This window comes from Sander lucioperca, chromosome 7, assembly GCF_008315115.2.
Source record: "Sander lucioperca isolate FBNREF2018 chromosome 7, SLUC_FBN_1.2, whole genome shotgun sequence".
In the NCBI taxonomy this organism is placed as follows: Eukaryota; Metazoa; Chordata; class Actinopteri; order Perciformes; family Percidae; genus Sander; species Sander lucioperca.
In genome coordinates, this window is record NC_050179.1 from 26,265,591 (window position 1) to 26,281,162 (window position 15,572).

At 40.4% G+C, this 15,572-nt stretch overlaps 1 protein-coding gene across 2 annotated transcripts; it reads right to left on the minus strand.

Annotated features, from left to right (window-relative positions):
* Positions 1–7,546: 7,546 nt before the first annotated feature.
* On the minus strand, positions 7,547–10,415 carry LOC116046504. 2 transcript variants are annotated; one of them, XR_004897904.1, is made up of 7 exons: positions 10,351–10,415; positions 9,967–10,129; positions 9,749–9,852; positions 9,522–9,643; positions 9,304–9,430; positions 8,265–9,189; positions 7,547–7,621 (listed from the first exon to the last, which is right to left on the minus strand). XR_004897904.1 is itself a non-coding variant. In XM_031294858.2 (6 exons), exons 1-6 carry the CDS (start codon positions 10,377–10,379, stop codon positions 8,939–8,941), a joined length of 819 nt encoding a protein of 272 aa, XP_031150718.1. In that variant the 5' UTR covers positions 10,380–10,409; the 3' UTR covers positions 8,653–8,938. The 2 variants fall into 2 exon arrangements, 1 of the variants encoding a protein (XP_031150718.1); XM_031294858.2 differs by lacking the exon at positions 7,547–7,621 and having other exon boundaries at positions 8,653–9,189; positions 9,522–9,666; positions 10,351–10,409.
* Positions 10,416–15,572: the final 5,157 nt, after the last annotated feature.

A 15,572-nucleotide genomic window follows, 5' to 3' on the forward strand; every position in this document is an offset into this window, starting at 1 on the left:
TCACCTATGGTCATGAAGGCTGGGTCATGACCGAAAGAACGAGATCCAGGGTACAAGCGGCCGAAATGGGTTTCCTCAGGAGGGTGGCGGGTGTCTCCCTTAGAGATAGGGTGAGAAGCTCAGTCATCCGTGAGGAGCTCGGAGTAGAGCCGCTGCTCCTTCGCGTCGAAAGGAGCCAGTTGAGGTGGTTCGGGCATCTGGTAAGGATGCCCCCTGGGCGCCTCCCTAGGGAGGTGTTCCAGGCACGTCCAGCTGGGAGGAGGCCTCGGGGAAGACCCAGGACTAGGTGGAGGGATTATATCTCCAACCTGGCCTGGGAACGCCTTGGGATCCCCCAGTCGGAGCTGGTTAATGTGGCTCAGGAAAGGGAAGTTTGGGGTCCCCTGCTGGAGCTGCTACCCCCGCGACCCGAGACCGGATAAGCGGACGAAGATGGATGGATGGTATCAGATTTGATTAGTTGTTTGGTATATAATCAGTGTAAACAGGCTATTGCAACAAAAAAACACCAGGAATGCTTTACTTTCAAGTTAATAACTGTATTTTGCCTTGTAACATGAACATAAAGTACAGTACAGACCAAATATTGAGGTAGGCCTACTCAGGTTATCAGGAAAATATTGCTAAAATGAATAACTAACCTATTTTCACTTACAGAGCAAAACCATGTAATGTGCACTGCCTCTACAACTAATAGCAGTTTCATCTCACGAGACATCCAAAGTAGGCTAAGTTACCGTATGCAACAATTAAAATCCAACGATGCATCTGTAAATTATCCTCTTATTGTAAATGAATGATTTTCTGTCTGAGCAAAACATTCATTGCAACTGTATGACCTCCCCGTAACGCTAACTCAGTAATCTACAGTGGGCAATACTACGGTGGCCAACAGGGGCAGACGCCCTGCAACTTAAGAAAACACACGCAAATAGACAAAACACAAGCAAATTAAGAAAACAACTTCATTAATTTGTAACACATGTGCAGCATTCAGCAAACGCACTGCAAATACACACAACACAACCAAATACATAAACGCGCTGCAAATATGAAACGATGCAAAAAGAAAAGCACACAAACCCCGAAAAAAGAAGCGATGCAAAAAGAAAAACAACTTCATTAATTTGACAACACATGCGCAGCATTCAGCTAACGCGCTGCAAATATCACAACACAACCAAATACATAAACGCACTGCAAATACACACAACACAACCAAATAGATAAACGCGCTGCAAATATGAAACGATGCAAAAAGAAAAGCACACAAACCCAGAAAACAAATGCAACAAAAAAACGCTGCATCCAGATTACACAACGGAAGTTCTCCACACCTCTAGAGGGAGCAGCTAGTGGAACAGCTGGATTTTCGACCTCACGGGGAGAGAGGGAGGGAGAGAGAGAGAGAGAGAGAGAGAGAGAAACTGCATAGACTGCATAGACTGTAAATATTAAATCTATGTTTGAGATATGTTTTCTCTCGTTTGGTGGGTGTGTCTCGGCTCAGGTCACAGGTGATACTCAATCAGCAGAGACGTCTGTAAACTCGTGGTGATAAAACATTTAAAACTGCATCAGTGTTTAACGTTGACGTTTGTTTAAGCCACATGAGAGGGTTTAATTTCGAGGTCCGAAATTACTGAAGTGTCGGCCTCCTCAAGTGTAATATTGTGATTATACAACAACGGTTACCAACAAAATAAGTGATCAATCTGTATTCATATTGTGGAGCAATTCGCTCTTGAAATACAAAAAACAGACAGGATTTATAGTCCCTCCCTGTTAGTAAACCAGCCAATTTACCGTGGGATTTATCAAACTGAATAAATCCCACCTGCACATATAAACACAAAACTGCTTTGCTAACTCCATCGTGTTGTAAGTAAGACATCTGCTGAAAAAGTTATTGTATTCATCAGCATGATGCCATACTGTTTAGTTCACAAACATCCAACACACCAAAGTACAAACACATAGCGGACCAGACGCGAGCCTTTATTTTGAAAAGCTGAAGCTCGGGGACAGCACCAGCCGGGAGGGCATGAGACGGGAGCATAGACTGTATATTAATAATATATTATGTTATTAATAATAATAATAATAATATGAATTTAATATCGGTTAATAACGGTCGAAAATCCAGCTGTTCCACTTAGCTGCTCCCTCTAGAGGTCTGGAGAACTTCCGTTGTGTAATCTGGATGCAGCGTTTTTTTGTTGCATTTGTTTTCTGGGTTTGTGTGCTTTTCTTTTTGCATCGTTTCATATTTGCAGCGCGTTTATCTATTTGGTTGTGTTGTGTGTATTTGCAGCGCGTTTGCTGAATGCTGCGCATGTGTTGTCAAATTAATGAAGTTGTTTTCTTAATTTGCTTGTGTTTTGTCTATTTGCATGTGTTTTCTTAAGTTGCAGGGCGTTTGCCCCTGTCGGCCACCGTACCATCCACGCTCCACCTCTTTCCCCATTTTTGGATTAGCTGGGAGTTAGGCACTGCCAAAACAATGATGGTCACAGTCACCAGGACCCACACACTTTGAGCTTCATCTTGGCTCTTTAGAAACCTATGGCTGATGTCAAGGAGACTAGCGTCAATATTTTATACAGGCTACAGTTTGGATTGAAATAAACAAATGATTTATCTTCTTTTACAGCTGTATGACTCTTTTCCCATTATTCGTGGCCTGCCACTGCCCTTCACTAAGGTCTTTAAGAATATTGAGGTATGTTAAAAATATACAAAAATATAAAAAATATTTTGGGTTGAGAATTAAACATGGCATTTATCAGTGGGAAGAAAAACATGTAATTAACACAAATTATGAATGTTGACTTGAATTCTTTTCAGACTTCTTGCGATTGGTTTGATGAACGAGCACAAGAAGACCAGAGTCCATGGAGAACCACGAGACTTTGTTGACTGCTATCTGGATGAACTGAATAAGGTCTGTGTGTTTATAGTCTCGCTTTGCCAGACCCTCCTCCAAAGCGCGCTGAAGGAGAGTCTGGCTACTCCACACAGCATTCGGGGATGGGAAGAAAACCTGCTGGTTTAATGGCATTTCTTTAAACCAATCAGAATCGTTATGGGCGGTGCTAAACTCCGCGCAGAGCCACTGCAAAATAGCTGTGCGAGAGAAAACTCAGATTGGACCGAAACTCTAGCTAGATGTCTCAATTTACCATGCAGAGATCTGAGGAGCAGTCAACAATAGTCCTTATAAATCCACAGAATTTAAAATTCCAACACATAGAAAGCGGAAGGAGATGGAAAATACATGCATCGTGTAACAGACCCCAGGCGTGAGGCCTGTGGTCAGATTAAAATGTCGTTCTGAAAAGAACAGGAAAATGATGAGACCGGCAACAGGTATTGCGTTTCCTTCTCTCGCTTCTTCTCACTTTAAATATGTTCTCAATTTCACATTCCTTCTCATAAGAACGTCATGAAATTACCATCATCACTACGTAACTTGAATTCAGTTTCCCAAATAAACATCATTTTCAGAATCCATGGGTGCTGTTTGTCTTCATATCCAAATGAAAGTAAAATACACTTTTTCCCAAACTTCTTTGGTCTGCTGCTTACAGCTTTCATAACTGTACTAATGACTAATAACTGCAACATTACTCCTTACCAATAAGATTCCAGACTATGGTATGGTGTTATATTAGTGCCAAATCTCGAGAGCTCAGTGAAACATCTTCACGAGCAAATAATATTAATTCACATGCGCAGACACAGCAGCGAGAGAGGAAAAAACAGCAGCGAGAGAGGAACAAACAGCTGCGAGTGCACATAACAACCACTGGGGGGCATACGCGCTCTCGAAATTGAGTTCTGCTCCTGTGCTTTTGTTCTGCTCGCTCGGAATGGTGTTTTGCTCGCTCGCGTTAGTCGACCTCCAATTTTGACAGGTTGTGGGAGGGAACAAACGCTGACCCTCTTGTGATTGGTCATTTCCCACACGGAAGCCCAGGAAGGGATGGGCCTTGGTCTTGGTCTTGACTCTTGACCATAGAAAGCCAGGGAAGAAGAGACCTTGACCAAGACAAGACGGTTTATGAGGTAAGTCGCTGTTGGCTAAAGCTAAAGCTGGTCATATCTGCGGAAAAAACACAATTCGTATCAAAGTGTAGCTATATTTAGGAGATATGTTAGTGCAGGTGACAACGACGTTATGTTTTTTGCATGCGCTAGCTAGCTAGCTAGCTACCATTAACGTTACCGTCGTTATGTTATAAAGTAAACTGCATCTTAATTCGTATCAAAGTATAGCTATATTTCTAAAATATATTAATGTAGGTGACGGTAACGTTACTTATTTTTTAGCTTAACGTAATATTAACTTTAGTTAGCTAACGTTAGCAGGCAGTCAAACGTTAACATCAGTGTTTAAGTAATGTTAACGTTAATTGCCGGTAACGTTAGCTAGCTAGCTCCCTATGTCTGCTGGCTAGTAGCTAAGTTAACCTAACGTTAACGTTATATTAGCTAAGTTTTAAACTGCAGCATTGTTAGGCTAACGTGAATAGTCTAGCTACGCCACAGAATAAAGCAACATTGCTAGACTTTGTACGTATATTGTAAGTATTAACGTTACATTACTTTTTGTTAATGTTAGCCACAAGTTGAAGGTAACGTCAGACCTCCCTATGTCTTCCAGGTAACGTTACGTTATAAAGTTTTTAGCTGCATCATTATTAGGCTAACGTAAACGTCTATGCCTATTGTACTCTATGAAACAGTTTTAGCGTAGTTAATTAACTAACGTCACTTTTAATAAGTAATGTTAGTCAGCTGGCGGTCGGCCTTACAACTAATGTGTTAGTTATGCTAACGTTAAGTTAGCTCTCTATGTCTGGCTGCTAACGTTAATGTGAATGGAATAACGTAAACACTGCAAACGTTAGGCTTACAGCTTGTAGCTTGTTTATTTGAAAACCTATGAAAATACTTCACTGAAAATGTTAGCATATGCCGCATATTAAGTTGATTTAAACGTGAGTTTTTCTAATTTATTTTTTTTTCTGTCTCAACAGGACACTCTCAGAAGGCAGGTCTTGTTGAGGCTGCTTTCCAAATTTGAAATGGGACTCGCCAGACAGCCCATAGACCTTGATTATTTTGAGTTTACATGTAGGCAAGAGCTATATCTCTGCAATGCATTGTCACGCCATTTCAATGTACCTGCAGAGATACTGCAGGCCCTGGATGAGTTTTTTAAAGCAGTAAAGGAGCGCCTGGAGTTGGCTGATGTACATATTACACCAAACACAGTACCTGGAGCGATGGGGCGTCCCATGCTTGATGTCGACAGGGACAGCATTGAGGAGCTCCTGGAATTGGACCTGCCTGTGCCCTGCATCTCAAAGATGCTGGGTGTGTCGAGGAGAACCTTATTTAGGAGGTTGAAGGAATTTGAACTTTCAGCTAGGAGATACAGTGTTATAGATGATGATGACTTGGACAATGTTGTGCAACAGATCAAAGATGAAATGCCAACTGCAGGCTACCGCATGGTCAAGGGGAGGCTACGATCTATTGGGATCAATGTCCAGTGGAGGAGAGTGGCTGCATCATTACACCGTGTGGACTCTGTGGGCATCCTCTCAAGACTTGCTGGGTTAGGCTGCATCATACGCAGGACCTATTCTGTCAGAGGACCCCTTTCTCTGTAGCATGTGGACACAAACCACAAATTAATCTGGTTAGTGATTATAAATAGACCTCTGAAGTTCGCCTACAAAAAGGAACCAAAGCTGCCATATTTGCCCATATAAGGATATCTGAGTGTTAATTGAAGCTAACTACCTATGGCAAGTTGCATTGCAAGTTCCTTCTGGGGTAGCAAAAATCTAAGTTTGCCGTCTTAATGTACCGAAGATCACAGTACCCACTCAAAGGCAGAGGACAAAAGTGTGTTGAGCAAAACGTCTGCATTTTAGACTTCGTCGTCCCGGCGAGAGTTTAACAGCTGCGATAATTCAAATTCCCCATGTTGTTTTCCCATAGGAAAAATCACAAGATACCGGATCTCAAAGAACTTCAGAGGTCTATAGTGATAAACATCAATAGGCTGTACATTTTAGTTTTACTGTAATTACATTGTGTTAATTGAACTCATGTTTGCTCCAAAGGTACAACATTGTACTGTTTGGTGCAGTGGACGGGTACTCCAGGAAGGTTAGTTATTATTTGGTTTGATTGCATTTACATTGGTTCAATTTCAATTCTGGTAATGCATCAGACTAGACTTGAAACTTGAGGAGCCCCTTTCCATAACTTGTCATGCACAGCACACCATAATGTGAACTAGCTAGTGACACTTGTTTATTTAAAAGGACTGTTTGTTGTAATTTCATAATACAGGTGATGTGCCTGAGTGCCGCCACCAACAACCTGGCATCCACTGCATTTTCTGCCTTCAAGAAGGCTACTGAGCGGCATGGCATTCCCTCAAGGTAAACATTTTGCAATATGTTTTTACACATTGCTACACAATGTATTATGATAGTCACTTTACATTACATTGTGTTTTGTTTGTGCATTAGAGTCAGAGGTGATCAAGGCGTTGAGAATGTTGACATTGCCAGATTCATGTTCAGCGTTCGGGGAACTGACAGGGGAAGCTTCATGTCAGGGAAAAGTGTTCATAATCAAAGGTTCGTCATGTTTTCACAGGCATTTGAAGGCTATTTTGTCATTACTCAAACTGTCATCGCATTTGTGTTAAAGAAAAAGAAACCAATACATACCCTGTGTTGGGTGACATTACTTTGAAAATTGATTCAGATTAAAACTATTCTGCATTATAAGGATTGAACGTCTGTGGCGGGATGTCAGGACCTGTGTCACCTCAAAGTATTACAACACGCTTCGGAGTCTGGAGTGGGATCAGCTACTTGACGTTTCCTCCACAGGTTAGAACTCAAATCACTATAACTGAAGGCTATTGAGAATGGGGAAAATTAACCTTTCAATATAAATTTAGCATGATTTTAATATGACTAAAAGTCATATTAAATAGCAATAAATCAGTACGCATTAGGTTAGTCTATTCTTTGCTGAACTCTTACCCATACCTCTTTACACTTGACAGAAGACCTTTTCTGCGTCCACATGGTATTCCTCCCAAAATTGGAGATGGACCTTGAACAATTTGTGGAAGGTTGGAACCACCATCCAATCCGGACAGAAAATAACAGGACTCCCGAGCAGTTATGGCAGTTGGGTTTGATGAACACCGATATTGAACAGCCTGAAAATATTGAGGTATGTTCTCCTAATACCACCCTACTGAACTCTTGCTTTGCATCCCGGTGACAATTTAACCTACCGACGCAAACTGCATAAAGTTGAATCTAAATGATTGTGTAATTCATTAATCTTTGGATATTGTTCTGTGCTAGGACATTGAGGAGCCAGACATTGACTGGGACATTGCCACAGACCACGATGGTGAGATGGAAGGGGCGATTGTGGTTCCTGAAATTGAGTGTCCTTTGAGTGAGGAACAAAGGGAAGGTGTTTAGTCACTCATTCAAGACAATGACCCAGTTACACCTGCAAGGGAACTGTACTTGCTATGCCGTGAATATTTGTTTGGCACAGGTTAATACTTAAAGATCCCATATTATGCTCATTTTCAGGTTCATAATTGTATTTAAGGTTGTACTAGAATAGGTTTACATGGTTTAATTTTCCAAAAAAAAAAACATTTTTGTTGTACTGCACAGCTCTTACTGCTGCAGCTCCTCTTTTCACCTTGTGTTCAGGTTTCAGTTTTAGCTAGAGAATGAGGCATCTTTTCTTCTGTACTATCTTTGATTCCACTTGCACATGCGCAGTAGCTCAGATTGTAGATCATGTCAGCTAGCTCCATAGACAGTAAAAGAAAGGCTGTTTCTCCAACTTTGGTCAGTTACAAGGCAGGATTAGCCAGGAGATTTCTTCTAAACGAGGGCGCACACTGTGTGTGTGTGTGTGTGTGTGTGTGTGTGTGTGTGTGTGTGTGGATTTGCCATTGAGAACGAGGTAGGTTGTGGTTAACCAGCTCGTTTCGGGTAGTTACGTAAAAAGCCGTGCCGATTTTGACCAGCTCACCCAGAGACTGAAGGCAGGGCACATTCAGAAACCGTATCTCACTCTAAACAGCATGGATAGATTTTTTTTTTTCAAAGTTTGTATATTTGTGGAAGCACCAGAGACACAACATAACACCCCAAATCCCAGAAAAAGTGATTTTGTAATAATATGGGCACTTTAAAAGGTTTGTAAATAAAGACAATCATGGATACATCAAAGTTGGTTATTTGTGGATTGTGACATTGTTATACTAAGCTTGATAATATTATTACAATCATCATTATTATAGTTAACCCTCAGAACTCCAGCAGCACGCCTTTAAAAAACCTGAGTTTTGCTTTAAGACAATTAAGGGCGGAAAAAAAGATTTTTTTGCGTATATAGTTGGTTAAAATGAAATGACAATACTTTTAATATTGCATAGGTTGTCCTGAAAAAAGGACACAAGAGTCAGTATTGCACTCTCCTGAGACCTATTAAAACATAATGCAAAAACCTGCAAAAAATGGCTGGAGTTCAAAGGGTTAAGCATAACTTGAATATAACATTAGAATAATGACCCAGAACCATTTACACTCACCGTGAGGACGTTATTTTATTTCAGTCAGCATTCTTCTGACAAGTAGCATCACATCATTCAAATATTGAAAATAACAAACTGCATTCTGTTGGAAATAAATATTTCCATGCCAAACACATTGTGACAGAACTGATGGCAAAAAACATTCAACGGGACAATTACTGGGCACTGAGTCAAAAGCTCTGACTGGACAGACAATGCCAATACAAGATGTTCAATTTGACGACAAATTTCAATTAATACTACTAAAACATGTCTTTAATCTGGACTTCAATATTGAGTCCATACTGAGCACGAGCAGGCATTCACAATTGGATAACAGATGCTATGGGTCCCAAAACGCACCTGACAATCATGATCAAATTCTATTGTAATACTGAAACCCTCCCGGTCTGCGTGACTGAGGGGTATGTGTGCTTGCCCTGTCAGCCACTGACAGAACTTGCCCACATTAATTAGCACTGCCTTGTCACCTTCACCCTCGGCAACGCTTTCAGGCAAAACCGTGTTGATTCCTTCTTCTGAGAAAACAGATGGAAATGAAGTATAAATTGAGTGGTATAATTGAGTAAACAAAATTGGCCACATAAGTTATTACCTACTCTGTTATACGTTAACAATTACTACAAATTTACCTTCGTCCTCCATGTCCTGTATGAAGTCCTGCAGAAAATTGACTACTCTGCACTCTCTCTGACGCCTCATTGTACCCTTCTCACTGAAGACAGGTGATAGTGACTTCACCAAGAAATCAGCATCCACCTTAATTTCACCAAAAAGAACAAACACAATTGCTTAATGTAGAATTCTTGGACAATATTCAGTGTAGAATTCTTCAATATGTATTGCTTACCCTGCTAAACGATCCAAGGACAAAGAGCTGTCTGCAGATGTCCTTTTCTTTCTGGACCAAGCTGAGGAGGCCATACAGCTTCATACCGGAGCAGATTTGCTGGAGCATAGGAAGTAACCTCACTGTTGAGTATAGGACAATAGATCTGTAAAATAAAAGAGGTTCAAAAACAAGTCCAATTATATTCTGAAGTTTGACCTTACATTAAACTTTAGGAAATATCCTACCGCAAAATGTCTTCCTTTTTTTCAACGGATACTGGTCCTGTATATCCACATGACAAAATCCTGTCTGTGCACTCCATCAGGGATGTGTTGTCAGCTGCCCGAATCTTAGAGGAAAAAAAAATGAAATTAAGCATCCTAATGGTCAGAAAAGTGTGCAATTAATAATAATGACAACACTTCAACGATTTACACCACCCACACATAAAAGACATGCTTACCTCTTGTATTAAATCAATGAGTTCTGGATCTGTAACAGCCGTCTCAGTGATCGCTTCCTGGTCCAGTTCTCCAGTGGACATGTAGTTGTAACACCAGTCCATGAAGAAATTTGGTGGTGGTCCACCTTGAGCAATGCTCACTGCCAATATCTCTCCAACAGTCCTACATTCCATCCAGAAAACAAATAATAAAAAAGTATTCATGCACAATCAATGTGAGCACCTTTGTGCATGTGAACACATATATATATATACATACATACACATATATATATATATATATATATATATATATATATATATATATATATATATATATATATATATACACATACACACACACACACACACACACACACACACACACACACACACATCTCCTACTTGAAGTGGTGTTTGTCCATGTCGGTCATTGAATACTTGGGGGTTTTGCCATTGTCCCCTCCCACAAAGAATCTGCTCTGACATCAGAAATGCTGAAAATGTTGGAAAAAGAGAGAAACGAAACACTGATCAGTCCAGATAATTCTAATTCATGTGAACTTTATCATATCTTCAGAGGGAATATTTATTTGTATGTACCTTTCAGTCGGATGTGTCTGGCTCTCCTCAGTTTCATTACAAACTCTGTGTAAACATATGCAACACATTGTGGTTATACTAAAGGCAAAGACTTAGTCAACTGCATAGCAAGATAAAAGAACTGTGCAATACAGAAATTGTACTTCAGAAAATGTCCAGGCAAATTGAGAAATACCTTTCACCACATATGCTTGCGTGGATTTCCACAATGTCAGAGGAAATCCACTCCTGACATATTGGACAGGTTGTCTGATATAAACAAAATATGGTTAACATTGCTTCTCATAACTGCTAACGAAACACAATGTAACAATTTAAAATTAAGTAAAATAGACCGACATGACAAACAGCAATTTTGAAGAACAGAATTACTACAGGAAGGGAAATTGCATTCAAGGTTTGTAGAGTTTTGTTCTTACTTTAACATCAGGAACTTGGGAACAGGATGGAAGCTCTGTGGAATCCTGAAAAGAAAGGATACATGTTAGAAACTTAGTGTAGCCCTTAATGTGAATACGCAAGGGGGGATTGGTGAAGAGGAGATTGCAGTCTGCTCACCATACTCTCCAAATTAGATTGCTGCAGTATAGCCTGTAAAACATCATTGTGTCGTTCACATCATATTTCAGAAATGTAATAATCAATCTGTCTCTCAATAACAGCCATGTATGACCTTGATTGAAGACAAAGATTTTGATAGCTTACCCTTTCATCAACATCATCATTGTCAGAGTGGATCTATTAAATACATAAACATGAACACAGAGGAATTACATTTTTTTCTTTCAATAATTAACAGTTTTAAAGATAATACCAACTTGTACACTGAATAGAGAAGGCTGAATGTGGTTTATATAAGGAATAAGCACTACACCTTTTGAATCAGGATGTCATACCTCATCAACTTCCGGCGTCGTACAGGTCTCCACATGCAGACTTAATAGCTGCAACGGCACATGTTCACTGCACGACACACACCGGACTTTTGGCATTGCCTCAAACTCCCGTGCAGTGTAAGGCAGAGGAGACATGTCCAGTCGGTGTTGTATAGGCATTACATATAGACAGCCCTTGCCTCCCCAGGACTTGAACAGCCCAGCCCCTGTGTAACCCATCTCATCTGGGGAGACTAAGGTCAACCGCCTCTGACCAGACCCTCCTGTTTGGGAGAAGATATTACCCATGTTGCTCTGGTCATCATTCTCAAGTAGACATTTAAAAGGAATTCATTACATTTTTAAGCTTTGAAAAACGCTATTAAATGCTTTTTTACCCATGGCTTTATGGAGCATCCATGCCCCCTCCAGCTCATTCATTTTGAAGTAGACTTCACAAAGAAGATAAGTTATCTGTGAATTCAAAGCAAGCATTCAAGTAAAACTAGCCAAAAGGTCTTCAAATTAGACTGCAGGATTCATAAAAGATTGATTGTAGAACATGTTTTCTTTTACAACGTATTAGCCTGCTTCCTACAGCAGTGTAAAATAAGGTCACATAGAGTACCTCCTTGTGGCAAGCACCCTCAGGGACCTGAATGGTCCTTCTCCCCATCCCGGCCTGTAAAAGGGCGAGCTCTTCAGACTGTTTGGGGGTTTTATCACGTGGACGGTCCAACAAGAAAAAATGCACAGGGTTTATTTTGCTGGCAGGCCTTTTTTTTGTTGTCCGTACGACACGGGAATTCTGTCTCTCTCTAAAAAGTCCTGGGAAAGACCTGCGAGAAAGTGTGTAGATGAAAGTTAAATCTATTTAAGATCTCCGCTATAAAACTGTGTGAGGAGGTGTGCAGGGCTCTTGCTGAATGTCTGTATTAGTTTTTGTCCCCATTTTTTTCTTTTTTTGGGATGAGCACAAAACAGTTGGAAAAGTGTATTTCGACAGACACATTCATTTCATTTAAACATTTAGAGGGTTTAGGCCAAATACATATATATCCGGGCTGAAAGGCACCTTTACCCTCGCTGGAGACTGGCCTTCTAATAATTGATATATGTTAGTTGCTTTGTAAAAATATTGTCAGCCAAAATGAATTAATAAATATCCAAACCTGGACATGTTCTGCTGCACAGAAGAACCTGAACCTGCATGTACACTGGCCGTCCCTGGTGGTCCCTGTGGTCTCTGCTCCTCACTACCTGACCTTGGCTGTCCCTGAACTTCAGTTACAATACATTTTACTTAATTAATTCACTGACTTCACATCACTGTTATGCATATCGGTATATGTGCAGTTCAGTGTCAGAAATACATTTTCACAATATTTTCTGGAGAATGTGGTCGTTTTTTTCACATGGGGGACTTGGGGCATTAAACTGCACGTACACTGTGTATGTATATATATATATATATATATATATATATATATATATATATATGACAATTCCCATGTAATTAGCAGGGTTTAGTTCTGTAGAAAACATAGCAGCTGTTTCAGAGTTATTACTTTACACCATTAGTGTATATATATATATATATATATATATATATATATATATATACACACTAATGAATAGATGTGCTGTATGACAGCGCATGATTTACAAGAATAGCTAATATGCTACACAATGCAAATATGTTGCCCGACTAAACATCTAAGTTCACTGATGCCTTGACCACACGTAGCCAGGTTATGTTAACTTACCGCCCAAGGTGGTCCTTAACATGGCCACTATATTGTTGGCCATCTTGTATAAATTGTCCTGGAGGATTAGGGAGAAATTAGAACATCTCATTAGAAACAAACAACGCCACAAACTAACGATTAAAACAAATGAAAAACTACATTTTGAACATTGAGAATAAGGTTCTCACCTCATTTTGGTCCCCCATTTTCTGATGCAGCTAAAAACTTTATAACGTAACGTTACCTGGAAGACATAGGGAGGTCTGACGTTACCTTCAACTTGTGGCTAACATTAACAAAAAGTAATGTAACGTTAATACTTACAATATACGTACAAAGTCTAGCAATGTTGCTTTATTCTGTGGCGTAGCTAGACTATTCATGCTAGCCTAACAATGCTGCAGTTTAAAACTTAGCTAATATAACGTTAACGTTAGGTTAACTTAGCTACTAGCCAGCAGACATAGGGAGCTAGCTAGCTAACGTTACCGGCAATTAACGTTAACGTTACTTAAACACTGATGTTAACGTTTGACTGCCTGCTAACGTTAGCTAACTAAAGTTAATATTACGTTAAGCTAAAAAATAAGTAACGTTACCGTCACCTACATTAATATATTTTAGAAATATAGCTATACTTTGATACGAATTAAGATGCAGTTTACTTTATAACATAACGATGGTAACGTTAATGGTAGCTAGCTAGCTAGCGCATGCAAAAAACATAACGTCGTTGTCACCTGCACTAACATATCTCCTAAATATAGCTACACTTTGATACGAATTGTGTTTTTTCCGCAGATATGACCAGCTTTAGCTTTAGCCAACAGCGACTTACCTCATAAACCGTCTTGTCTTGGTCAAGGTCTCTTCTTCCCTGGCTTTCTATGGTCAAGAGTCAAGACCAAGACCAAGGCCCATCCCTTCCTGGGCTTCCGTGTGGGAAATGACCAATCACAAGAGGGTCAGCGTTTGTTCCCTCCCACAACCTGTCAAAATTGGAGGTCGACTAACGCGAGCGAGCAAAACACCATTCCGAGCGAGCAGAACAAAAGCACAGGAGCAGAACTCACTTTCGAGAGCGCGTATGCCCCCCAGTGGTTGTTATGTGCACTCGCAGCTGTTTGTTCCTCTCTCGCTGCTGTTTGTTCCTCTCTTGCTGCTGTTTTTTCCTCTCTCGCTGCTGTGTCTGCGCGTGTGAATTAATATTATTTGCTCGTGAAGATGTTTCACTGAGCTCTCTCTAATATAACGCCATACCAGACGCACAGGCTGAATACTAACATATTAGCAGAATGCTGTTAATTCTATTAACAAAATAGTCCAGCTGGCGTGAGACATTACACAAGCAAAAGTTAACTCTATACATCTTAACAGTATTTCAAACACACACTTGCTTAAACAGCATTTAACATGACAGGGCTTAGCGAAATAAAATCACATAGGGGCCTCAAAATAGGACAATGTAACCGACGTGACACACGCGTTCTGTAAGTGAAGCTAGCTTGCTCGGCTTTAGCTGTAGCATTCCAACCACGTTACTCTGTGTTCATCTAAATACCTTCTAACTACAATCTTCATCCAGTATAAAACACGGAAAAGCATTCATACTGGGTACTGACATTATTTTGACCACATGTGTGTGTTTTTTGCTAGCGACTAACCTGAAAAGAACAGGAAAATGATGAGACCGGCAACAGGTATTGCTTTTCCTTCTCTCGCTTCTACCAGACTAAAGACAAGAGTCGGCTACAGCCACAATATGCCGTCTCGCTGGGAGGCGAGGCCCCCTTATGGTGGAAATTTGGAATACAGCTTACACAATGAATTTACACCAAATGAAAGAAATGAGACCCTTATGAAGCAATATACATATGCCAACTATTCAAACTATACATTATTAAACCACATAATGTCACATTGCTGGGCGTCATAATCGGGCGGAATTTCCTGCAACACCGGAGCAATCCCGGAAGTGGAACACGAGGATATAGACTATTGTGTTTGTGTGTGTGTGTGTGTGTGTGTGTGTGTGTGTGTGTGTGTGTATATGTGTGTGTGTGTGTGTGTGTATGTGTGTGTGTGTGTGTGTGTCGTGTCAAAAGATATCAGCTTACAACCAAATGTATGCATGGTCTGCATGTATCTTTAGCCCACGTGTACGCAGTCTGTGTAGTTTTCATGCCCCACAGTGGGATTTTGTGTGCATCAGTAATGCATAATTGCATTTAATGTCTGTTTGTATTAAAACAACCATTCTCCTCTTTTTAGAGAGGCGATGATGGTTCTTCCTTTTCAGAAGAGCAACTGATTATGTACGCTCTAGATCTTCACTTTGCTGGGACAGACACTACCTCCAACACCCTGCTTACTGGTTTCCTCTACCTTATGACCTACCCAC